At 35.4% G+C, this 26,478-nt stretch overlaps 2 protein-coding genes across 2 annotated transcripts; both read left to right on the plus strand.

The window, feature by feature from the left end:
* The first annotated feature begins 10,289 nt into the window (after nucleotides 1–10,289).
* ACD32.1 (alpha-crystallin domain 32.1) lies at nucleotides 10,290–13,792 on the plus strand. Its single transcript, XM_089610738.1, has 7 exons — nucleotides 10,290–10,621; nucleotides 11,532–11,672; nucleotides 11,772–11,897; nucleotides 12,249–12,501; nucleotides 13,050–13,164; nucleotides 13,269–13,418; nucleotides 13,518–13,792. Exons 1-7 carry the CDS (start codon nucleotides 10,526–10,528, stop codon nucleotides 13,552–13,554), a joined length of 918 nt encoding a protein of 305 aa, XP_089466864.1. The 5' UTR covers nucleotides 10,290–10,525; the 3' UTR covers nucleotides 13,555–13,792.
* A 5,302-nt stretch (nucleotides 13,793–19,094) lies between these two features.
* On the plus strand, nucleotides 19,095–26,112 carry TBL43 (TRICHOME BIREFRINGENCE-LIKE 43). Its single transcript, XM_089610742.1, has 5 exons — nucleotides 19,095–19,593; nucleotides 22,978–23,149; nucleotides 23,400–23,575; nucleotides 24,356–24,514; nucleotides 25,589–26,112. The coding sequence occupies exons 1-5, from the start codon at nucleotides 19,256–19,258 to the stop codon at nucleotides 25,887–25,889; spliced, it is 1,146 nt and encodes a 381-aa protein (XP_089466868.1). The 5' UTR covers nucleotides 19,095–19,255; the 3' UTR covers nucleotides 25,890–26,112.
* Nucleotides 26,113–26,478: the final 366 nt, after the last annotated feature.

Genomic DNA, 26,478 nt, shown 5'->3' on the forward strand with positions numbered 1-26,478 from the left:
AGCGTTCCAAGCCTTGATGTACGTTGATTGTCCGTTATTATGGGCGTTTTGGTGCTCGAGCTTGAAATCCACAAAAACCCTATAACACGGAAATCATAAGAGAAAAAACCTCTAGAATGATTTATAATAAAAATAGTTTAAAAAGTCAAAATATTACCTTTTTATCAATCGAGTTAAATCGATTTGAATTTTATTTCTTAACGGCTCGAAGAACATAGCACTATCTCTCTAAGGGTCGAGGACAACGAGCATCCAATGCGCACCTTTATTGTACGGCATCAAAGCTAGTTCACCAAATTTGCATTTTCGTACCATGTTTCCAACGTCCTTGACTCGTTTTGACAAATAAGCGTCCTCGTCGTTGTTTGAGATGTACGAACTTAAGCCCGGATTTATAAAACAATAGTCTCGACTCTTCTTCGCCTTTTCTAGCCTCGAGCGTAGATAGCTATGAAAAACAAGTATTTGGTTGATCAAAACACTAAATATTGAATATTTATATTAAAAACGCATATAAAGAAAACACTTACTCCATATAAACCGTTATGCTCCCCGCGCCAATTTCCAAGTATTGCAAAAAATCGAAAACATCTTCAAATGACACTGGAATCGGGATAGCCGCGAGACTTGGACTAACATTTATCATATTCACATCCCCTTCCGGTAAAATTACTGTGTTGGCATGTTGAGCGAGCAATCGAAACTTCGGATTAATCACCTTATACGGAATCTTCTTAGCATCATCGATGCTAGGTTCACTCTCAAAACCGAGCTTTGAGAGTTGTTTGACAACCGGACCGCGACTCTCTATTCCCGTGTCCATTTCTATCAATCTCTTCGGCCACAAGACAAATTCTCCTATGGCATCTTCAATGGGTTGAGCTTCTTCGGTGGGAATTGGCAATTTTTCTTTTTTAATCAAAACCCCCAAAACGGTCACGCGTACATTTCCTTCCTCCAAAGGTAAAGAGTGAACTACGCTCCCATTTACGTATGCTCGCCCATTTGCAACATGAATCATCCCTCCTATCACAACATCACCAATGAAAAGAAGACACTCGACGCTTTCATCCGAAGTCGGTGTCACCGGGGTGGTTGGATTCAATGAGCAACTAGCACAAACACTATTAGGTTTTTCCACAACAATAGGATCGATCTTCGGACGATCATCAATAATGATAGGATCGATCTTCGGACGATCGCAAACATTGTCGTGTTCTAAGCGAATCAAGAATATTATCAATAACTTAATACCAAAACATTTAGCTTTATTAATAAATTAGATATAAAAAAAAAATAAACATACCTAAAGAGACCGCTTCATTGACGTGTTCTTCAACATTTGCCATCTCTTCATCATCAACAACCTTCGCGTTGAGATTCTCTTCCACACGCTCGACACTAGGCGACTCGACATTAGCATCTCCGACATTAATGCTACCATTTCCACCGAAGGCCTTCATCACCAAAGATTTTAACTCGCTCATTTCCCGACGCATCTTAATTACTTCTTCGTTCGGCGGTGGAGGAACAAAGTACTTAAAACGCGACGTGTGTTTAGATTGACCGCAAACTCGCAACGTTCCCAAAGCTTCTTGCAAAATGCTCTTTCCCGATTCCGGCACCCATGTCCCTTGCGTTGCTTGTTGTGATAACGTTTTCTACACATAAAATTATTTGAAAATAAAATTACAAGATTAATTGTTATAACAAAGGTAAAGAACTTACGATTTTTTCTCCCATTAATTTGTCTTTCTCATCCTTGTAGTTATCTACGTCTTTCATTCGCGAGTCAATCCAAAGTTCCTCTTCCGTAGGCCATTTCCCCGTTTTGTCATGCTAGTAAGAAGTAATTATATAATAATTTAAAAAATAATTGCAAAATTTGGAATAACTAAAAGAATAAATGAATCTAACATTTTCTTGATCAAGCTTTCAATATCCATTTCGGCCCGTTCGAGATTTGTACACACTTTTTCCGATATTTGATTTCCCATGTTCCGATGTTTGTTTGAACATTTCGGTTCGTCTATACTCAACAAATGCTATCCAATCTTCTTCGGTGATACTTGTATAGAATTTCAAAACACAAGCCGGTCTCTTTAAGGCGATTGGTTCGTTGATGATGTCTTTGAGTAGATCGTTGTATACCTCATGACGAAATAACCTTGCCGCTTCTCCGACTCTCATAAGGCAATCGTGTTTTTGTTCGATAGGAATCGTAAATCCTTCTTGCATTTCGTTCCAAATCCGTTCATTAATTTGGGTGTTCTCTTTACATCTCTAATCACTCATCGAAAGTGGAACGTGTTCTCTTGCTAACACGCCAAAGTAACTCGACAACTCATCACCCTCCTTACCCATTAGTTTCCCTTTATCATCAAATTATACCGGGATTTTTTTACCAAGTGTTTTAACCTTACTAACCCGACCCATAAGAGTGTTTCTTCTTTTTCCTTGTTCATCGGAGTTTAGCGCTAATTGTCTTCTAATTTTTCTTTTACCACTACCGCTAGAAGTAGTAGTAGTGAACGACATGGAATCTAATATACAAAATTCAAAACATAATCTCAATTTCTAACTCAAATCCAATCCGATTGCAACTCAAATACAACTTCAAATCAATATCAAACTCAAATATAACAAATTCAAATCCAATATACTAAAATCCAATACAAATTCTTCCTAACTTCAAATAAATACCAAATTCTAACTAAATAATAACATAAATCCAATTAAATTCAAACCAAGTTAGGAAATAACATACCCGGAGGCGTGGCGGAGGCAGGGCGGAGGCGTGGCAGAGGCAGGGCGGAGGCGAGGCGAGAGAGAGGCGAGGTGGAGGCGGGGCGGGGGCGAGGTGGAGGCGGGGCGGGGTCAAGGCGAGGTGGAGGCGGGGCGGGGTCAAGGCGGAGAGGGGGGTGAGGACCGGAGAGAGAGTGGCGGGGAAAAGAGAGGGTGAGGTAAGGGCGGGAGAGAGAGGGGTGGCGAGAAGAGAGGGTGAGGGCCGGAGAGAGAGGGACGACGAGAAGAGAGAGAGAGGGGCGGAGAGAGAGGGACGGCGAGAAGAGAGAAAGAGGGGCGGAGAGAGAAGAAGAAGAAAAATGAATGAATGAATGAAAAAGATGGAAAAAAGACGCTTAAGTCTGAAAAATGGGCGGGAGTTTTAAAAAAAATGAAAATTTTTGGTTTTAAAATGCTTCTACAATGCTTAGTAAAGCGTTGTAGAAACTCCGCCGCGGCGACGTTAAAATCCCACCGCGGCGAGATGCTTCTACAACGCTTATAATAAGCGTTGTAGAAGTCTCGCCGCGGCTACGAGTAGAACACGCCGCGGCGAGTTATACCCAGAAAAGTATCACCGCGGCGAGAAATATTCCTAGCCGCGGCGAGAACAGATTCCAAAACCTAAACGTTCTCGCCGCGGCGACGTCCATATCTCGCCGCGGCGAGATGATTCTACAACGCTTTTACAATGCGTTGTAGAATCTTCTCGCCGCGGCGACGTCCATATCTCGCCGCAGCGAGATGATTCTACAACGCTTTTACAATGTGTTGTAGAATCTTCTCGCCGCGGCGACGTGTATTTCCCGCCGCGGCCTACATATCCCGCCGCGGCGAAGATTGTACATCGCCGCGGCGAGAACATAATTTCAAATATTCATCCTCTCGGTAAGTATCTCGCCGCGGCTAAGTGTTGTTCCCGCCGCGGCGAGAACTTTCTACAACGCATATAAAAGCGTTGTAGAAAGGTCTCGCCGCGGCGAAGTCGTATTCGCGCCGCGGCGAGAAACACGAGGCTGATGATATATATTTTCATTTCTCTTTTTTTCACTTAGAACTCTCATAACCTCACTCGAAAAAGATTTCCAGCACCTTTTCGACTCATTCTACTACGTCCTCGTTTACAAGTCTCATCTACACATCAAAATCTTGTAAGTTCTTCTTTAATTTGCTCCAAATGTTGTTCTCTTGATAGTTTACTAATTAGAATGAGTTTTTTTTTTATATAATTAGGATTTTTTATGAAGATGAGAAAGTGGATGTGGGAGAATAGATTAAACGAGATATATCGTAAAGGTGTAGATGAGTTTTGTGATTTTGCTAGAGAGAACATGGTAGATGTGAAATCTATGCGTTGTCCTTGTATTCAATGTGGAAATCATAGATATTTTTCGATTGATGTCGTTCGGACCCATTTGTTTGTATATGGAATAATGACCTCGTATCAAAGATGGTTCTACCATGGTGAGGTTTTTCGTTCTATGGAAAACGAGGATAACAATGATGTTGAAGATGATATTGATGATATGTACGGAATGATGAACGATTTGGAGGATGATTTTTTTGAGCGACCGGAATTGTTTGAGTCCATGATGAATGATGCGGAGACACCATTATATGAAGGGTGTACAAGCTTTTCGAAGTTGTCATTTCTAGTTACATTATTTCATTTAAAGGCGTCGGGCGGTTGGACAAACACTAGTTTTACTCTATTGTTGGAAACACTGAAAGAAGCATTTCCGGAAGATAATAAAGTTCATTTAAGTATGTATGAAGCGAAGAAGACTTTGGGCACATTAGGCATAAAGTACGAGAAATTTCATGCGTGCCCAAATGATTGTGTTTTATATAGACATGAGTATGAAGATCTGGATGAATGTCCGATGTGCAAATAGTCAAGGTGGAAGAAGGGTAAAATTCCATGTAATTGGGTTAAAGGAGTTCCAGTCAAGGTACGTACATTTTCATTACTTGATTAAGAAATACATGTAGCTCATATTCATTATTAATTATTGATTTTCTTTAAATATATTTCAGTCATTATGGTACATTCCTCCATTGCCGTGCTTCCGTCGAATGTTTAATAGTGTCAAACACACGAAGAACATGGTTTGACACTCCGAAAAGCGTATCGATGATGGTATGTTGAGACATCCTGCTGATGCTTCACAGTGGAAATCCTTCGATTTAGAGTATAAGGATTTCAATGAAAATTGTATCCATTTCTCGCCGCAGTGACGTTGGTTTTGAACCGCGGCGAGGACTTTCTACAACGCTTGAGGAAGCGTTGTAGAATCTCTCGTCGCGGCGAAGTATAAATCGCGCTGCGGCACCAATTCCATGCCGCAGCGAGAACTGTATATCGCCGCGGCGAGATCAGAGTATAATCATCACATCATTCATATTTCACTTTTTTTTCCCATATTAAACCTGTTTTTCAACAAAAAAATTACCATTCAAATAAAAAAAACCTTCACACATTCAGATTTCACAAGCAGTACACATTAACATCTTGAAATTAAGATGAGTCTCAAACATAGAATCAAGTCTCAAACACACATTAAATAAAACGCAATAATCTAGTTATAAACATAAACAAACCAAGCGAGTCTTAAACTTAACTTAAATTGAAAAAGAGTCTGAAATTGTTATAGAAGAGTTGGTGTTGTTGGTTTCTTGGAAGTTACTCGTCATTCGGTGGTGGTGGTGGTGGTGAGTGCGCCGGATATTGAGGAGGTGCCATATGCGGTGGCCACTGTGGTGGTGGGTACAGATAATCGGAGTATTGAGGATATGGAGGAAATAACACCTGGTTCTCTTAGTTGATGTCCCACCGAGAGTAGAGATCGTTCAATTGATTGATGTGAGAAGCGTCATACTCCGCTTGTTGGTGCATGTACTGTTGCGTGTGCTGAAACCCGCCGACAAGATAGCTAGAGCAATGAGCAATGTAGTCGATGATGGTGGGGTCGACTACCGGAGGTGCTTGTAAGCACAATCGAGGCTCGTTGAGTGGTGGTTCCTCTTCCCATTCTTCATCCTCTTCCTCCGCTTCCTCCGCTTGTGGTTCCTCCCCAATCTTGTACCGATCGATGATATTATTCGTAATAGGCCCCATATGACCCTTGATCGTATCCCTTTTCGAGCGTCCTACCCCCACATTTGTACAAAGGCCGGTAATGATTGACGGATATGGCAAACCGTGTCGTTCATTAGTATAGTCTAGACTCTTCATCCAATTGTAGATGAATCGACTGACGTTGATAGAATAACCTTTTATGATGCAGAACAACACCTGGATACGACCCTCCTCAAGAGTGGTGAAGTGCTTGATCGGAAAGAGGCGAGCGCAAACAAAGTAAATCCAAGCTTTAGCAATCCTGGTGAGTTGGTCACGCTTGAGTACCCTTTTTTCCTTTTTCAAGGACCCAATCCTCTCCTGGAATGCACAGCAACCTCGCCATCTCCTCGTGGCTGCAATTTCTTAACCATTGCCGATAGCCTTCATTCTCGAAAGGCACATCTGGGGTCCCAAGCAAATCGTTGATAGCTTCGACACTCACATCGACCGGTTTACCTCGGACCATCACAACATCTCCATTGTTATCTGGTAAGTTTGCGTAGAATTCGTACACGAAGTTTAAGTTTTCCTCGAACTCGGGTACGACACAATACTTCACCCAGTCATGACCTTGAATACTGTTGCGGATTAACACTCCTATATCGGTGTTAGAGCTCACATTGAATCCCCGCTCAGGGATCACACTACGCAACGAGATTTTGTCGTAGCGATCCTCTGCGGCCTTGCTAGTGAAGATACTTGTATTATAATCTGCTTCAGGAGACGCTTGACGAGCTGGCTTTCCTTTACTTTTACTAGGACCTTTGGAAGAGCTCGGAGCCGTGGCGCCCGCCGGAGTTTTTGTTCGAACCATTTTTCACCTTCACAAAGCATAATCATAACAAATTCAATCTCGACATCTACAATCAACATAACCATTTTAAATACTAACTATGTCACAACAATCACAAATTCTATATCAATTCCAACTTCATTTAAACATAACAATATCAAATTCATAAACAATTCCAATAATCAGAAATTCATAAACAATTCAAACAATCAGAAATTCATAAACAATTCAATATCAACATTAATCAATATAACCATTTTAAATACTAACCGATGTCACAATATGTCAAACACTATCCGGATATTGCAATGTAACTCAAATTCATTCTAACACAAATTCTAACTCAAATTCATTCATAATATGTCAAACAAAATCCTAATTTCGTGTTCTAAACAGAGAAAATAAAATAATAAAAACCCTAATTTTGTGAATTAAGAAAATCAAACAACATGCAACTCGGGAAAATAACATAAAATCCATATCAACAACACGAAATCCATATCAACAACACGAAATTAAATCAATAACCACCTTAAAAAACTTAGAAAATCATATCTTACAATGTTAAAGAGAGAGAGAGAGAGAGAGAGATAGAGAGGCGGTGAGAGAGAGAGAGGGGCGAGAGAGTGGGGGCGGCGAGGAGTGGCGAGCGAGAATGGCGGAGAGGACAAGGCGACGGCGAGATTTCGGGCGGCGAGGACGTGACGAGGGAATTTGGAAGAAAAAATCAGGACAGAATCGGCCGAAATGATTGTCTCGCGTTTGTATTTTGAAAAAAATGAGAAAAAAAAAACTGAAAACTGCCTGTTATAGTGAAAACCTAAAACCCATCGCTGCGGCGAGAATATGTTTTCGCCGCGGCGAGAAGATCCTACAACGGATTTTATAACCGTTATAGGATCATCTCGCCGCGGCGGGATTCCTTCATCGCCGCGGCGAGGCAGTTTCATAAAAAACTGCTTGGCCACGGTATCCTTCTCGCCGCGGCGGAGAATATTTCTAGCCGCGGCGAGATAATGTCGCCGCGGCGAGAGATGACTATCGCCGCAGCGAATGGATTCTACAACGCATATAACAAGCGTTGTAGAAAGAGTCGCCGCGGCGAGGTTGAAATCGTGCCGCGGCGAGGTTCATCCTTCTACAACGCTTTTACATTGCGTTGTAGAAACTTCTCGCCGCGGCATAAATCACGTGGTGCCGCAGCGAGGATTCTACAACGGATAGTCTAAACGTTGTGGGGAATCTGAAATTTATTTAATTCTACAACGCTTAACCACAAGCGTTGTAGAATCACCAAGTTTGTACAACGCTTAGCTATAAGCGTTGTAGAAATACCCAGATTCTACAACACTTAGCCATAAGTATTGTAGAAACATCAAGTTTCTACAACGCTTATGTTAAGCATTGTAGAATCCCTAGTTTCTACAACACATATTTTAAGAGTTGTAGAAAGTGAGTTGTATAATCCAACATTTGTAGTAGTGATAGTTGTCCCGAATTCAAGTTGATTATGTTTTTCCTCTTCCTTAGAGAAAGACGATCAAACAATTCTCAATCATGGTCCTTGCTGATCGGATCATCCATATAGTATACAAAAAAAACTCCAGATATTTGATATCTTTCTCTTTGAATGAGATCACAATTCCAGTGACGGTTTCATTAGATATCTTACAATTAGGATCCCTCTTTTTTTCGAGCCAATTCCTCCGCCGGGTTGTTCATGCCTTTTATAGACCAGACAAACAACTAGTTCCGGCTATATATGAACACCAATTTCTCTTTTTGAGTTATACAAGAAAGATTGCTAGATTGATTTCCTAACAATTAGCATTTTTCTTTGTTTCCATTGGTATTCGTAGGTCCCATAGAATAAAGGTTTATTTTTTCATTCACCTCATTAAAGAGCATTGATTAACTTTAGTACAATACGGGTATCAGAGAAAGTTAATGTGGATAACAACAATGCAAACAAAGATGTCAAAGTAACAGAATCATCTTCGAGTATCTCTTTCAGGTCATTATGGTATTTTTCGAGCTTATCTCACATTCATCTCACTCCGTTCGATACCACAACAATACATTCAGCATAGAGTATCTTCGATCCGATATCTTATCTTTGATGTTTTTCAGCTAATCGACAGTATCTGCATTTATCTTTCTTTGATTATATCACTCTGTCATTTCGATTGGTGCCTCGTATATGATGAATGTCATTGAACTGCATTAAACTACATGAATGATCTACTAGCATTAAACACCAATTAAATGACATTACCAACTCCGTACAAAGTGAGATACTCGAGGAAAGATACGAGAAGTATCGAAATAACGGGGTGAGATGCTCGAGAGAGTTGTTTTCCATAGACGAGCAAAGATAATACTTTGAACAAACAACTTTTCAGGTACCAAAAGACATGATAGACTTGGCTTTAAAGGTTGTACACCGGGATCGATCATCCATATGATCAAGACAAATATGATACGGAAACATAACGTGACTTATTTGAATCATGGAATAAAGAGTTGAATACCATGAACAACCCGGTCGGTTCTTTAATGAGGCTTTGTCATTGGTTCGTAGCAATGAATTCAATTTATGTGATATCTTTCAAAGATAATGCCATGATGGTTTGTTTCATGATTAGCGATAAAGTTGTCAAATATTCTATGCCATCAACGCCATACAGTGACAACTTTGTCGTCGAATAAACTATGCTAGCAAATTATATGCTATTATCCTTGTAAAAACGATGTTTACATATGTGAGCTAACAAGATTTATAAATGTCATAAATTACTCCTCTCATAGTTAATTGGTATTGAGATGAAATCTCGTGATACTTCACATTGCCTAATAACCCATAATATACTTCCGATCAAATTCTTTAATATTCAGCCCAAGATGATTAACCATTCTATAAAGAGTCATCATCTCGAGGCATGTTAGAAATCCCACGTGAAAAAAAATGGGAGCTAACAAAATTTATAAATGTCATGAGTTACTATACTCATTAAAAAATATAATGGTATTCTAATTTGTCACCTAATTATCTTTTGATGCTTAAATTATTGAACACTTGTACATATTTGTTGTGCTCTTGGATAAATCAGCTGGCGTTTTAAACTTTGCATGTCCTCGGGTTGGAGAATGGACATTCCACTATATTTATGGGCGTTTTCAAGTTGGAGGTTTTCTTACTCTTCCATGGCCTCGATCTTTCTAACAAATGCAAACATGTTCATCCTCGTAAGAAGGAAGTGCACTACTTTATGTGGCTCTCTCATATGGGATGAGATAAGTACACCTTATATTTTCTCAAATAATAGACGAGCCAAGTCGGACTTCTAGCAATTTTCTCGTTGATTGATGATGAGCAAGTCGGGCCTCTAACCATTTTCTCGTTAATCGTTGACGAGATTGGCGATAAAACTGGACCACTAATTTCTTCTTTTTTATCTAAAAAAAAATCTTACAACAAATTTTTTATTTTTATTTTTTATATATATGCAACCACAACAATTACAATTATAAAATAACGTTTAATAATTTAAGATAGGCATATGCGATATTTTTTTTCTCGAGAAAGTGAATCTTGTGGACTTTTCAGTCGCATCTTAGCCCATGTACAGACAAACAATATCTGTCTCTCACTCATTTACACACGGATCATCATTCATCACCTCATTCCCTCTCTCAACAGCTCTCTTTACAGATATTTATTCCCCCATATACTCAATCTTCGGATTCGGAGATCTCTCCAGCTAATCTGCATAATATACTTTTTCCTTTTCCTTTTTATTTTGGAAGTTTCAGTTATTGAGTTAAAAATGGAGGGTCAGGCTGTAAGACGGAGAATCAGCACAATCACAGCCCACCTTTTACCTTCTGCTGATGAATTCTCTGCTTCCCATGTCTTGCCCATGGTAAAAAACCAAAATATAATTTATTAAATTGAAGTTACAATTGGTGGGCTTCTTATCTGTTTGGCTTATGAGACAATCATCAAATCATTGATAATCTTATTTTTTTAAGAAAGTAACTTTTTTTTTTTTTGTTATTGTGATTGTGAATATGATTATGAAAAAGGTTCAGATCGTGCTTCTGTTATTATAACTATGCTTAATTTCTTATTATATATATATTTTTTTGCAAGAGAATTAGATGCTATAACTCACTTTATTAGTCTAATATTATGGTTGATGAGCCCCAATACAGATTCCGCTTTATAGTATTGAAGAATGGTAAGGAAGGAGTATTGTTTACTCCTTTTTAATCAATGAGTATTGTTTGCTTATTTTCATGATGGGAATGTGATAAGCTAGTTCTGATTTTCACATTAGAAGTTTCTAATTGGAAAGGAACATTAAGAGTGATTCTCAATATATTTGATTGCATTGAAGATAGTACAAGGACATTATTATTTTAATTTATCGGTCGGTCTTAACTCTTATCGTAATCAATTCTACCAATTGGCCCAAATCCCACTAATTTCATTCCATTCCCAATTCGCACATGTTCTTGCACAATTTAAAAAAAAAAAACTTTTGTCAATAAAAAAATATAATATGTATTGAACCTCAGACAAATTCTTGTTGTGTGTTTATGATTGAGTTGCAGTTACTTCCTTTTTCAATCTGGACAAACTGAAGAAGAAAAAAAAAATCCACAATCACAATTTGTTAACTCTTAGGTATATTTTAAATAAGCTCAGCAAGTAAAACCATAAGAATCTGATCACCAAACAATTCTGCAAGCTGCTATAAAAGCTTACTAATTCTAATTTCTACATTCACTCAAAGATTAATTGGTAGATTTTTTTTTTTTTTTGTCCAGAATTGTAGCAGCACTCTAAACTCAGTGATCCGAAGGTATGATAGCAAGTTGTACTTTGCACGGCAAGGAGGCGCGTCTCAGTCCACTTTCATGAGGCAAGGCTCGATCGAAGAAGAAGCCACCGAGACCGAAAACCTCACTGTAATTCCCTTCTTTTTTTTTTTTAAATTTATTTTTGTCAATGCATCATATTATTATGCTATTAAATAAGCAAATAACTTAATAAAAAAACTTTTATAGTCTCAGAACAACGGCAACGCTGTGCCTGGTGGGTGGGCCCACAGACGCGACAGCAAGCTGTTCTTCGCTCGCCAGGGCTCGCCTCACCAAGCCCCTTTCATGAGACAGAGATGCGGCCACGACGAGGTTTCACGACCTTTCTTTTCTTTTGTCATGAATGAGTGTATTGTTTATACATTTATTTATTCAATTAATTGAGTAAGTAAGTCACCAATTATTAACGAATATTTATTTAATTAATTTAAACTTTTGTGAATTAGAGTCACTATTTGGACGTTTTTTAGCATTTCATTTATGTCTTTAGAGTCTGATGGTTATTTACAATTATTAATGTTTTTTTTTTACTTTGTTAATACAATTTCGTGGCTATTTACTTAAAATTTTACCAAACGTTAGTTCTATGGAAAAACTTGAGTTTTCACATGGCTATATATTTAAAGAGTCCGTATTTGAAATTTATGTATTTTTTTTTTCCAGGTTCTGTTGGCTGAGGCTGAGGCTGACGTGGCGGTGGTCAAATCCACTGCCCCGGAAGCAGAGTACTCGTACTATGTCTCGCGTGAGAGACCATCGTTCTCTAGACCAAGAACCGAACCGCGATTCTCGGCATTTCAAGGCTGCGATATGTCTGTGGCCGATCCTCCCAAGTTTGCCGCCACGAGCGGAGTACTCAGCCACCCAAACAAGCAGTGCTCCAACAAGAAAACTCACTCTTCCTCATCATCTCATGGTTGGTCTTATGCTCTTGATTGTAATTCTTTTTAATGTAAGAGTCTTAAACAATTCAAAGCTAAGAGACATGAAAGACGATCCGGAAAATTCGGGAGAAAATAAAAGTTCAATGGAAAATAAGAGGGAAAATCAAAATTCCATGTTGTTTTGAAAAATCATGGAAAATGAGAGGAAAACAAGAGGAGAACGTGAGAAAATTGACACAAAACTGATCTCCGTGGATAAATTTGAATAGATTTCATTTTTTACCCTATTTTCTATGAAAAATAGAATCCCTTCACTAGTCATATATTTTTCCCTCTTATTTTCCTCTCTCTTTTATTTTCTCTCCATAAAAAAAAACAACACTAAGAAAATAAGAAGGATTCCATTTTCATTTTGCTCTTATTTTTTTAGTTCTAAAGGGACCCTTAGAATATTAGAATATGATAATAATCTCTTGAATTCAATTGATAGAAGACTAAACCGATGAATCATTCCTCTAAATAATCATTTATAATACTGCTCTGAATGGATTAATAAATCAAAATTTTATTTTTGCAACAGTTACAGAGTGGTCCCCGAGAATGGACGTGGCGGAATCGGGGCGCGGCTACGTCGTCACCGTCGAGATTCCAGGCGTCAACATCAACGACATCAGGGTCGAGGTCGACGATAAAAAGTAGTCCTCAATCTCTATCCAGCGAGCGATTTTTAATCTCCGATCTACTTTCAGATGCGATAAAAGTGTCACCTTTATTTTTTTTTCTTTTCTTTCTGTGGCAGGTTGGCTGTGACTGGTAAGCGATCTTTGTCAGGTTGTTCGAAGAACTCTGCGTCTGCGTATCTCAGAAGGGAGATTGTGGATGGACCGTACTCGGTGATCTGGCCACTCCCGACCAATGTCAACAAGGACTGTGTTTCGGCCGAGTTTATGTGAGTCTTGCAACCATTTCATTCATCACATATTTTCCTTGCAACTTTGTATATGCTTCAATGTGTCCGATTTTTCGGGCGTGTTTTTATTTCGTGCAGGGACGGTTTTCTCCGAGTTGTGATTCCGAAGCTGTGAGAAGTGTGGAGAGCGAGCCCTTAGTAATGTTGAGTCACCATAAATAAAAAAAAAAGATAGCCATGAGAGAAGAAATAAAGATGTTGTCTGTGTTTGTGTATGAGCTTGTTTATGTGAACAATATTATTGTCTTTGGGTGATGCGTCTATATGACTCTGCTATGATACTACGCTACACTATACGGTTAGTCTCTGAATGAACATAGTTAAATATACATTATGGGAGTTCTTGATTGTGATATTCTGTTAAGACCAGGGGTTTATGTTTACTGGGTTGTACTTGTACTGCTAAAGGGCTCGTCTTAGAAATTAGAAAAGCCTAGATAAGAAAGAGAAGAAAGAACGGTTAGATTTGTCATTATCATTGCCTTTTTTTATGGCAGTATATTCCACAAGGCAGAGGCAGTCAACAGGGACATAATGAGTTAGAAAATCAAGATAATAGGATAACGGAAATACAATCTCAGTTAGGGGAGCATTTTTAAATAAAAAATAAGGGGGTAAATTTAAAAAAAACTAATGTACTTTTGAGCTAAAAATATAAAAATAATAAAAACATTATGGTTTACAAACTATAATTTTTAAAAGTTCAGGAGTAGCGTTCGCCCTGCTAATCCTCATGTCCTTTGCCACTGGGTGTGGCGGATTGTGTTAGGAGATGGAAATAACAAGATTTATAAAGCCACGTGTTAATTTTTTTATTGTCAATTTAAAATGAAATCTCGTGATGTTTAACATGGTATCAAAATCCAACAAAGCCTCTACACGTGCACACATATATATTTGAGATTCGGTCCAAAATAAACGAGCGTAAAGAGTCATCATCTTGATGAGACAAGTTAGGCATCCCACTTAAAAAGAAGAAAATGTACTAACAACGTTTATTCGGCCTTAAGTTACTCATCTCAATGTCAATTAGTTTTCGGAATTTAATATTGAAATTATGTTTAGACAGAGACAAGATGTTGTACACAATGTAGAATCAATATGTTCGACAACCTGTTCTAATGCAAGCGATGGATAATAAAATAACAGTGCGTAAAAGTAGATGACACAAAGAGTGGTAACTCAGTTTCGGTGCAACGTCACTTACTCTGCGGAGCTCTCAACCCAGTGAAAATGAATTCACTAAACCAATAAGTAGCCAGTAGTACAACAATGGACTCATATGAACAACATCGGTCTCAACGCCCTTTTCCTATTACTACCTGTGAATACCGTCCCCCTGATTTGAGACCCCTCTCAATTTCACTCTTCATATACGCTCCCGATGTTTGGTTTCCTTCAATGTCAACGCATGTGAAGACTCCAATCACGCAACCACAAACCCAATACATCTGAACACTCAGATTTTTTGAAAAGTGTTTAGAGATTTACACCACATGAATCAATCAATTAGCTTCTCAGTCCGCCGATCTTGCACGTCTAAGAACCCTAAAAGTTTGATGTGTACGTCAAGACTACTAAGGGTGTAGCACGCGGCTTTTATAGTAGTCATACAAGCCTGAAAGTCAATCTGAGATTTCTTTACCCATACACTTGTGAAGATCCATCGAGTAAAGACTTCCATGAATCATTGTGGTACAACAGGAAACTTGTCAGAAATACAGTCTACTCTCAAAAGGCAAGATGTTCCAACATATCCTGAAGCATGTTGACCGACATCTTTTCATAACAGCTTGCAATAAAAAATAAGCCAACACAAACGTAACAAGAAATATATTTTGTCTCTTCTAAGACGTTTGATGAAAGAAAATAAGTAAATCGTATATCACAATTTCCATTTGAGTTTTGTTTACTATTGACTCACACTCAAGACTTGGATCAACATAAAAAGAAAATAAAAATAACATATAATTACATTTTGTTAATAAATAACAATAAGTTATTGGTGCCTCCCTTTATCTGTGGCAGCCTCAGTGGTCTGAGCGGAGAGCTTAATATTTGGGTCGATGACAAGGCATATGTCATTTTTCATCCTAGCATTCTAGTTTCTTTGTGTTGGTCAATGATGTATTTTCATTGAGAAATAATGATACTGTATTTTCCTCTTTGAGGAAATGCTTCAAGTTCCAAGGTCTTTGACTTTGAATATTAGATGACAATACGGTTTTCAACTTTACTATCTTTTCTAGATCATCTCCGGTGATTATGATGTCGTCAACATATACGCACTCAAAATGGTATGTTCGTGCAGAGTATTTAGAGAACAAAATGTGGCTTTCTTGACTTTGTGAACCATGGCACCGTTTGAGCACCCGTATTAATTTCTTGAACCATTATCTTGGAGACTGCTTCAGATCATAGAATGATTTCTTGATCTTACACACCTTGTTGGGAGAGTTTTATTTCTGAATCCCGAGGGTAACGGGATGTATACTTCTTCTTTGAGCTAAACTTGTTGTCAATCTAGATTGGTTACAATGGATAGCAGTAGGAGTACAATGTTGAATTTTACCATAAAGACAAACGTCTCTGGATAATCGACTATGATGGCTGAGTGTACCATTTTTCCACGAGCCGAAACTTCAATATCTCCATTGTTTCGTCGGTTTTGTATTTGATGGTGAACAATATGGATGACAATTTTACCCGCTACACGTTACTCGGTTTAAACGGGCTGGGTAATACCCATTCTTATCGTGTAAATGCGTAACCGAGTAGGACCCAGTACTAGTCTACCCGTTAACCAGCTTGTTAACACTTTTTTTTTTTTTTTTTTTTTGTAATAATCGTTTTCGGGTCCATTGGCTCTTTCAATTGTTTGCTACCACTTTCTTAAGTATTCTTGACGTTGTTTCTAATTGAGTTTCTTATCATTAGGTCGTGATAAAAACTATATCAGTCTGGTCGATTATTCTCTATAAATAACGAATCTCGCTCTCTAAATATAAGAAACTCAATCTAAAAAATTTATGAGAGGATCCTGATCACTTGAGATCACCGAGCTTGAGGCTGGTGAGCTCGAGCTTCTAGAAAAACTTTCTACAAACATATGTTATAATGAGTATAGAACATAAGTACTTGAAATAAAATATTGGACACAAAAATAGTGTATGCATATATATTAAGATAAAATGTTGAGAACACAAGCAATGTCATTAAATAGGGTGTCTATTTTTGCGGTGCTTCGTCGCATCATTTTTCACAGGTCGATGCAAGCCTATGATCAAGTTGCATATGCGCACATGACTCATGCAAATTAAATATTTATTTCACACACGCACAAAAAGTCCTAGCTAGAAAAAGAGCTAGACTAACCGAAAGTACTCAAAATATTTTTTTTTTTTTTTTTTTTTTTTTGGTGTCACGTTGCCGTAAACATTATAAGAAAACACGAGTTGCTCGTTCACATTTTAATGGAAATGAAGGAGTTATAAACACGATTAACATCAACAAGTGTACACTCTTTCCATGTGAGACAGATCCTGCATGAGGCTCATATTTAATAATGTTTTTAATGAAATGGATGAAGTTTAATTAGTTATATAGTTTTAGAATAGAAGTTTAGTTGTATCCCTTATATTAATATAAAGGATATAAGAAAAGGCTAATCTCAAATGTACAATATTCATCTGCACACAGCTATATATACATACCAATAAGTCACGCTTGCACAGCTAAATTAATTATAAGTTTTTCTTTCATGGTAATTAATAAGAATCTATTTAATATTTCAAAGATTATTATCAGTATTTTTATTTTTATTCTGTAAGCTTCTGCAAATCTGTGTCATCTCGAAGAAGAGTATGTATTCTTAAGTGGTTCATTACGGAATCCATGATAGAATAGATAAACAAATTTTTCTTTAAGTAGCCAACATTCCGAATATCATTTAATAATAATTTGAATTTCTAGTGGTGCTACTAGCAAGGTTTTAAAATTGAAACCTAACCTGCATATACATTTATATATATATATATATATATATATATATATATATATGTGTGTGTGTGTGTGTGTGTGTGTGTGTGTGTGTGTTATATAAATTTATAGAAGACAATCAGTATATAGTACTCAAATGGACAATTAATTGGACTGGAATTTGAACCACTTATTAAGCTTAATATTACTTGCTATATTATATTATTTGTAAAACAAGTAAATGATTTTGAAGTCATTGTTTTAACATATGTACAATCAAATTGAGGTTAAAACTTTGATCAATATACGATGGAGGGAGCCTATAGGGCATTCTTTAAGGAGTACAATAAATTGATGCCAAATTTGATCAACTAAGTATACATAAAGTTGTATTGGTCTGCCAAATATATTTTATTAATTTATTTTTTAGTCTATTTTAAACATGGTGTCTGATTTACAAGTTAAAAAAAATTATTGGTAGAACAAACTTCTGTTCTGCCAAAGATAACATTTTTTGTCTTCATTACTCGTCAAAAAAGTTCAAATACGGAGAGATACGATCTCCGGTGGGAATCCAGTGATTGGTACGGATATCAACTCTTTGAGCTGGTATGGCCGTATGGGTTCTGTAGAAAATAAGTATAATTAAAGGGTGAAGAAAAAAAGAGGGAAAAGTTCGTCACACACACACTCATATTAACTCGAAATTCAGTGATTCCAAATCATACGAATTCGTGCCGAGCAGAGCTTCAAAAATAGATACATTGTCATTAATTTTCAATTTTTTAAATTATTTACATTTTTTTGGTTAATTATAACATGTTTAATGAGGATATTTAAGTCAAATATAATTGTCATTGACTATTTTTTTTAAACATTGGCTACATTCCAATTTTATAACTTATTTTTTGTTACAAATCTACAACGCCTTATTTATAACTTACTCTCTACTCTCTATGAATATTCAAAATTCTTTCCTAAGAGTGTATTACAAATAGGAGGAGTTAGAAATTTGGGTATATTTATGGAGTTGAAAAGGAATTAGAATTATATAGCAAGAAAGATTCAATGTTCAGCAGATATATTACTATTTTTTGTGCAATGCATTAAAATACATTTACTTGAAAATTAATTATTTAGCGTAGAAAATAAATCATGTGGGCTATACTATAACTGTTTTGTTTTCTCAAAATCTTGACTATATATTCCATTTATTTATTATACTGAATGTAGTTTTCCTCGTTATCTTTAATAAAATAAAATGCATGCCCTTGGCCTTGAGAAATTAATTTTCTCCTTGAGAATAAATTAGTATATCTACTGGGATATTTGGTTATCCAGTTTGGAGAACACCAAATCCACCAACCATTAGGGGATTGAAGATTCCCCGGATGTGGGTCTGTTTATGTAACTAACTAATAATATATTTAGGTACACGAAATGTTCATTCTAATTTGTTTTTTTCGTAATTTTTTTTTTTTTTTGGTGAGTAAAAATGACATTTACATTTTTAATACGTACGTTATGTCGTATTTACATTTCGAAGGCTCATATCTCTCGCACTTACACGTACGACTTCCTTTAATGTCTTTCGTCGCCTTTATTTATACGCCAAAAATCGAAATAAATTGTTCTGTCCTATTTTTCCCCGTAAAAATCCTCGCGAATATTAAAATAAATAAATAACTGATACCACCTCAGAATTCCCACGTCCCTTTATATAAACAAAACTGTCTCAAACTCATCTCTTCTTCAACTACAACACAGAGTCATCACGTAAATCGTGATAGACCTAACGAAAACCCATATACCCTTCTCTCTCTCTCTCTCTCTAAACAATGGATTCTTTAGCCATTGGTCCAATAGTACGACACAGAGTGTTATTGCCATCACTCTTCGCGGTGACGATCCTCTTTGCCGTTAACGGCAACGTGAACGGCGTCGAGGATCGCAATAACGGCCGTCAACGCTTCAACAAGATGGTGATAAACGACAACAGCTACGACGAAAGATGCGACGTGTCGCAGGGAAACTGGGTGTACGACGAGTCGTATCCGATGTACGACACGTCCACGTGTCCGTTTATCGACCAAGAGTTCGATTGCCTCGGAAACGGCCGTCCCGACAGGTTTTACCTCAAGCTTCGATGGAAACCCTCTTCCTGCAACTTGCCCAGGTTTTTTTTTATTACTCCCCCGATAATTTATTATTCTAAATTACTTTTATTTCGTAATTATTACGGTTTTCCTTATTGTTCTTTTTGTGTTGACGTGTGTGTGTAATGGGATCTTCGTCCTGTTTTTATCGGAATCGAAGTATTGACTCTACGGTTAAGCATAAAAAATGTGCTCTAAAAAATAATTCATTAGTCGAAAAATAAGTTAATAATTCATTAAACAAGTTTATAAATAAAGGAATGTTTACATAATATAAGATATTAGTCATATGACTTTTAATAGTTTTATTTGGGTTTCTACTTAGGGTAACACCCCTTGAGAATACTTGAATGATCAGTTAAAAAGAATAATTACAATAATTAAAGCCAAAAAGAATATGAAAAAGAAAATCGATAAGATGAAGATATAAAGTTTTGACTGAATTTTACTACCTTAATTTGTCCGAATGTATTTGTATAACTTGATTTAGAAGTTTAAATATAAATACTCCGTTAAAATTTGAGTTTGAAGTTATTTTTTTTTTCCTTTTTTTGTTTTTATTGAAATTGTCACGGAAAGTTTGTGTGCTCGAGGTTTATTTGTCTTATACTCTAGTGATATCTTGTATATACGCTTCCTTTACGGTATTATATATTTTTTTATGAGTAATGTATACATATTTTTAACTTTGCATAGTTAGACAATTGATCATCATGCAGGAATAATATGTAATCTCTGATGTGTAGAGAATTTTCTCTTATGATTTTTTTTTTTGGACGTGCTAAATTATGTGTTTTTCCACTTCATGATTGCAATTTGATATTGTCAGACTTCTGAACAACTGTTAAGTGAAAACAGACAGCTTGTTGGTAACCAAATTGAAAAGCAAGACTTAAACAACTTATATTAGTTAAAATATATAAACAATTGCAGCCAACGAAATCACTTTTTATATTATATTTTTTATATACTCTTATGCGTTCTTATAAATATTGTTTTTAGATTAGTGGATGTAGAAGAATAAGAAGCTAATACATGATATATATGATAGTGCTATGTATACAATAAATAGTTATTTGTTTTATATTAACGGTATATCAAAAGTTTATGCTTCCTAGTTAATTAATGCAGTTAATTATAAAAGCATGAAAGCTTCTATCATAAAGTGAACTGTCTAAAGATCTCGATCGAGTTGTTGACCTAAATTCTTAAACCATATATGAGTATGACTATATTCTGTGGAGCAGATCATGATCGGCAGTCAATAGGAATGGAATATTTTCTTTTGCCTTTCAATTTTTTAATAAAATGTCCATTATTACGGACTCATTTTTTTCAACGGAATACAGAGATTTCAAAGCATATTGATCAGCGAACAAAGATGCGTTGATTAGTGGGGTGAAATGATTTTCTGTGCTGTCTATAAAACTCATAATTTAAATAACAATTAAGAAAAAAGTACAAGAGAATATAGAACTAAGTAACACATACATAAATTAATGTGTGATTAATAATATTAATATATTATATCCAGCTGTCAGTGGATGCGTCACTTTCATGTTGTAGACAATTCCAATATGTGGTTGCATGGGTCTATAGATTCAGAATTTGAGTCTCTCTTTTGGCTCTAAAAGAAGAGCATATAATTTACCAAAAACTACAATATTGGAGGATAAAAAACGAAGAAAAAGACTCAATTTGTCGTTGTCTTTATTTACATTTGTTTGTCTTTGAGTGCACTAGAGTTTCCATAAACATGTGAGTGTTGGGTTTGTTTGTTAAACAAAGGTACCTATATATATATATATATATATATATATATATATATATATATATATGTATATACACACACACACACACATAGGTTTACTTCAAAGGCTAAATATAACTTGTTTATTTGTCCACTCTTTGTTTGGTGGATGAAATTTCATCTCACTCAGGCATAAGGGCAAACTAGAAAACACCTTAAATTGGTTGATGTTTTTCTTTTTCATATATTTACTCAACCTTTATCTTTACAGTGTTCTTAGCTGTTTCTTTATCAACGACTTAATGATGTTACCACTTACCAGTAACATATTTCCATACCCTAGTTATTTGTTTGTATAATATGAGTGCATGTTTAGAAATTAAAAGACGCATGACACATGGTTATTAATCAAGGACAGCTAATCTATATGTGTCGTCCAAAACTATATATATATATATATATATATATATATATATATATATATATATATCATATATATATTATACATGAGAATTTCACGTTTAAAAAATTTAGGCCGCGAAAAGAAGGATGGCTAACCTGTGAAACGATAGATAGTACTCTAATCAGACTCCCATGTGCAATGTTTATCTGCATGGCATACAAAGATTAGACGAGGTTTATCTCTAATGACGTGGAAATATAACTCCTAAAGATTTTTTTTCTTCTTTTTATTTATATTTTATGATTTAAGGATTGGAATGGCCTTGTCACTCAAATCCAAGATAAGCCCCCATATCACCCATATATACTTGCGTGTAATTTAAAAGGATGGCATGTCAATTTACTTGTATGCTATTTTTCATTGAATAAGACCTTCATATATCAATATATATATATATATATATATATATATATATATGTTTGAATGTCAAGTCCATGATAGGACCACAATGTCGTGTGGGTAAACGAAGCGAGAAAAAAAAAAGGGTTTATGCTGAATAATTTATAAAGACATATTTTTTTAGTATTTTCTAGTGAATAGTCTTTAATTTGAATTTACATATAATTTTCAAAGTTACTAAGCTTAATAACGATTTTTTAGATGCTACTGAAGATTTTTTTTTTTAATTTCTTATCTTTTACTTTTTTTTGAAAAAAATACAATCTTTATCATCTCAATTTATCTATTTTACAACTGTATTTTGCCGTATAACATACCTTAACGATTTTTTTTAATATTTCATTATTGACCTCATATAACATATATACACCAACAAATATATTAATATATTACAAATTGCAGCACAAATTTAAAAAAATATATATTCAATTTAAAATGAAAGATGCATTATGGATATCCAATCCTTATTATTATTATTATTATTATTATTATTATTATTATTATTATTATTATTATTATTATTAAATAATCGACCCCCCTGAAAATTAATACTAATATTTCGGAAATTAGAAAGGTTATATATGCGTTGAATTTTATGCAGCGCGTATATGAGGGACCGAAAGTCTGTCTCACATCCAACTAAATTTCTTTGCAGATACAGCTTTCTATTTCTTTACTTATTTTATATTTTGTCTAACATTAAATGCTTGAAACTTAGTTTGTCTATAGATTCTCATATGAATTTTTACTACATGAATTATTTGAGCCTCAAAAATTAAATTATTGATGCAGGTTCGATGGTCAGGATTTCTTGAGAAAATTTAGAGGAAAAAGAATAATGTTTGTTGGGGACTCTTTGAGTTTGAACCAATGGCAGTCGTTGACTTGCATGCTTTACTCGTCTGACCCACATACGCCATACAAATTGGTTAGGATTGGAGGCCTTTCTATATTTTCTTTTACGGTAAGACCTATTATATTATCATAAATTTCATTTTCTGATCTACTTGGCATATTTAGTATAAAGCATAATCACGTTCTACAGAGTTGAAAATAATGAAGTCCACTTGAAGTAGAAAAAAAAAAAAATTAATGGATACCTAATTGAAAATATAGCCTATTTGTGAGCTTTCTCAATAAAGGGTTGTTATGAAGATTAATGGCAATATTTATATAAATAAATAAATAATTATACATATACTTTTTTTTTTCAGGCCTATGATGTGAAGGTAATGTTGTCTAGGAATGCCTTTTTAGTTGACATGAAAAACACAAGTTCGGGGATTGTTCTTGACCTGGACTCCATAGAAGGTGGTGCAATTTGGAAGAACATTGACCTGTTGATTTTTAACACGTGGCATTGGTGGCTTCACGTAGGAAGAAAACAGCCGTAAGTACAATTTACTATCACGTCCACACACATGATATCTTCATATCTCAATTATGGTATCTCTAACAATATTAGAGCTGATTATCATATTCATATTTTTTTTCTTCCACTTTTTGTAACCATGATCACAATTCACGCATAATTGACCATATAATCGACAAATACTAAAAATTATTCTGATAAGGACGTTCAACCATACTTGAATTAGAGATAAGTTCTAAAATCATGATTAGGCTTACAAATACTGGGAATAAAATTAGATAGAAATACAAGTTGGTATTCATGGGCAATGATGGAATCAGCATATCATTATATCATCCTCTAAACTTTATTTTACATATTAACCTTCCTAATTTACATTTTTTCAGTCCGTCTTTGTTCATATGCATATGTTTAGATTGACCTTTTTAAATTATAACCAAATATTCACTTATATTTTTCAGTAATAAATATCCAGTTTATTATTCGAAACTCTAAATTTAAAGACTAAATTTAAAATAATGTTGGAATATGTTTGAAATATAAGACTTACAAAAACATATTGGGGATGAAATTATGAAAATTAATTAGAAAGTGAAAATAAACAAGATATTAGAATAAAGTTCACAATTATGAAATAATGTTATAATTCAACTCATTCTGAGCTGATTATAAAGTTCACAATTATCATACATACATACGGGATTATTTTTTTTTTTTTGGAAAGAAAATACGGGATTGTGTTTGGTATATATGTTGTATTATTTATGGAATAATTAAGCTAGTTTTGTGGTGCGGTAGATGGAAATGGATCCAAGACGGTGACGTTTTGTACAAGGACATGAATCGATTGGTTGCTTATGAAAAAGCTTTGAACACATGGGCTAGCTGGGTTGACACCAATGTGGACCCCACAAAGACTAGGGTCTTCTTCCAGGGCATCTCTCCTGACCATAACAAGTGAGTACCCGACCCAACTTTTCACCAAACCCTACTTAGTAATCACAAATATACCTATCAAAATAATAATAATAATAATAATAACAACTTTAAGATATACTTTTTGCAGGTTTTTATTACTGATAATTCTATTGATATTTTTAAATATGTTTATTTATTTTTTAAAAAACTTAGTTGGATTTAACTGTATTATTAATATCGAAATGTTAAATTGGGGTTTTTTTTCTTTTGAGAACGAAAAAAATGAGAATCTCTTGCATATTCATTGTTTTGAATCTTTGATTGAATTGAGGAAAATTGGAGGAAAAGAAGGTTTAACAAGGAAATTTTTTAAGAAAAATGTACAGTTGTAATTTAATTTTGGGGTTGTTCAAGTGGTGAATATATCAATTGTCACAAGTTCGACTCACAACTGAAACAAAATTTTCTTTCGAAAAATAATCAAAATTTCATTTTTTTTCCTCGTAAAGAAACTAGTGGAGAATAAAAAATTCATACTTATTTACACACGGTGGAGCAAGCCATACATGTCTCTACTCTTAATTCCCTCCATGTGTCAAATTTTAATTCAAATTATTATTTTTAAAAATCCATATTTGAAAGAAAACAAGCATCTAACTTAGGTGGCACTACCTCCCGCTTGTGAGGCCTCATGCATGAGGACATGAGTTTAATTCCCCGAGATAGCGATTTGTCTCCATTATTTAATCTTTACAAGATTTCTTTGTAATCTGAGAAGTGTTCCATCTAATCAAATATATGAATTGTATGAATGAAAAAATTGTCAAAAAAAATTAACGATATAAGCCACATAAACATAAGTGTTTGCGTTTTAGCCAACGTTTTGTAAATTTTTTGTAAATAGCCAAAAACTGTTGGAAATATTTCGTAAATAACCATTTTAACTAGAAATTTACTCTGCATTTTTTGTTATTTTTATAGCGTAAATAGATTTATGTGGCTATTTACAAAAAATTAACGAAACGTTGGCTATTTCAAAATTTTAACGTTTCATATGGCTAGATAGTCACTGGACCCTCGGTAATCAATTCTTATTCGCAATGTTATATATAGCGCTAGCGATTGGGGGGAAGGGAGCAGAAAGAGTTGCGGGGGACAAATGAAGGCGTTGGACGCGCTGAGCTTGAGGGCGGGGCGGCATCCCGCTGAGATGGTGGTAGAAAGAGTGGTGGGGTCCATGGGGAAGCCGGTCACACTTCTGAACGTCACGGCTCTCTCGAGCCTCAGGAAGGACGGCCACCCATCGTTCTACGGCTACGGTGGCCGCCGCGGCATGGACTGCAGCCATTGGTGCCTCGCCGGAGTTCCCGACACGTGGAATATCCTCCTCTACGCCGCTCTTTCCAAACCCTAGTAGCTATATATTGTTTGTTTGATTATTAGCCGTGTACCATATAAAAAAAATTAATGGTAGTTCTGCTATATCTATACTATACCATATATATTGTATTGAATGAAATTGTTATAATTCTTGTAATGGTCTAATGAACAATAAATGAACAGATATACATGTAGAGAATTCTTATATTTTTAGATTATTTTGGAAAGGTTGTGTAAGTATGTAACCTTTCTTTTTCTTTTTTTATTACCTTTTTTCCTTGTAATTGCAAGTCGACGAGGGGTTTTGTTTTGGTCATGACAAACATTACGACGGTTACTCCACATGCAGAGGCGGCTCAATGAATTAGGAGCCTTGAACGAGAGGCAAAAAATGAGCAATTTAATAATTTTGATTTCTATTTCTTATTTGATTTAAAATCGTATTATCATTTTCATATGGATATTTTTTAGTCGACATATTCGAGACTAATTACTTTATATTTACAACTACAAGAACTGAAAAAGAAAAAAATCACACTAATTAAAATGTTTTAAAATAAAAATAGTATGTTCAAGATGCGTATATATTCTAAGACTTTTTTTTTTCTAATAATCCGTGACAT

This window comes from Urtica dioica, chromosome 1 (assembly GCF_054948205.1).
Source record: "Urtica dioica subsp. dioica isolate 48M chromosome 1, U.dioica_male_clone48M_v1_H2, whole genome shotgun sequence".
Classification (NCBI taxonomy): Eukaryota; Viridiplantae; Streptophyta; class Magnoliopsida; order Rosales; family Urticaceae; genus Urtica; species Urtica dioica.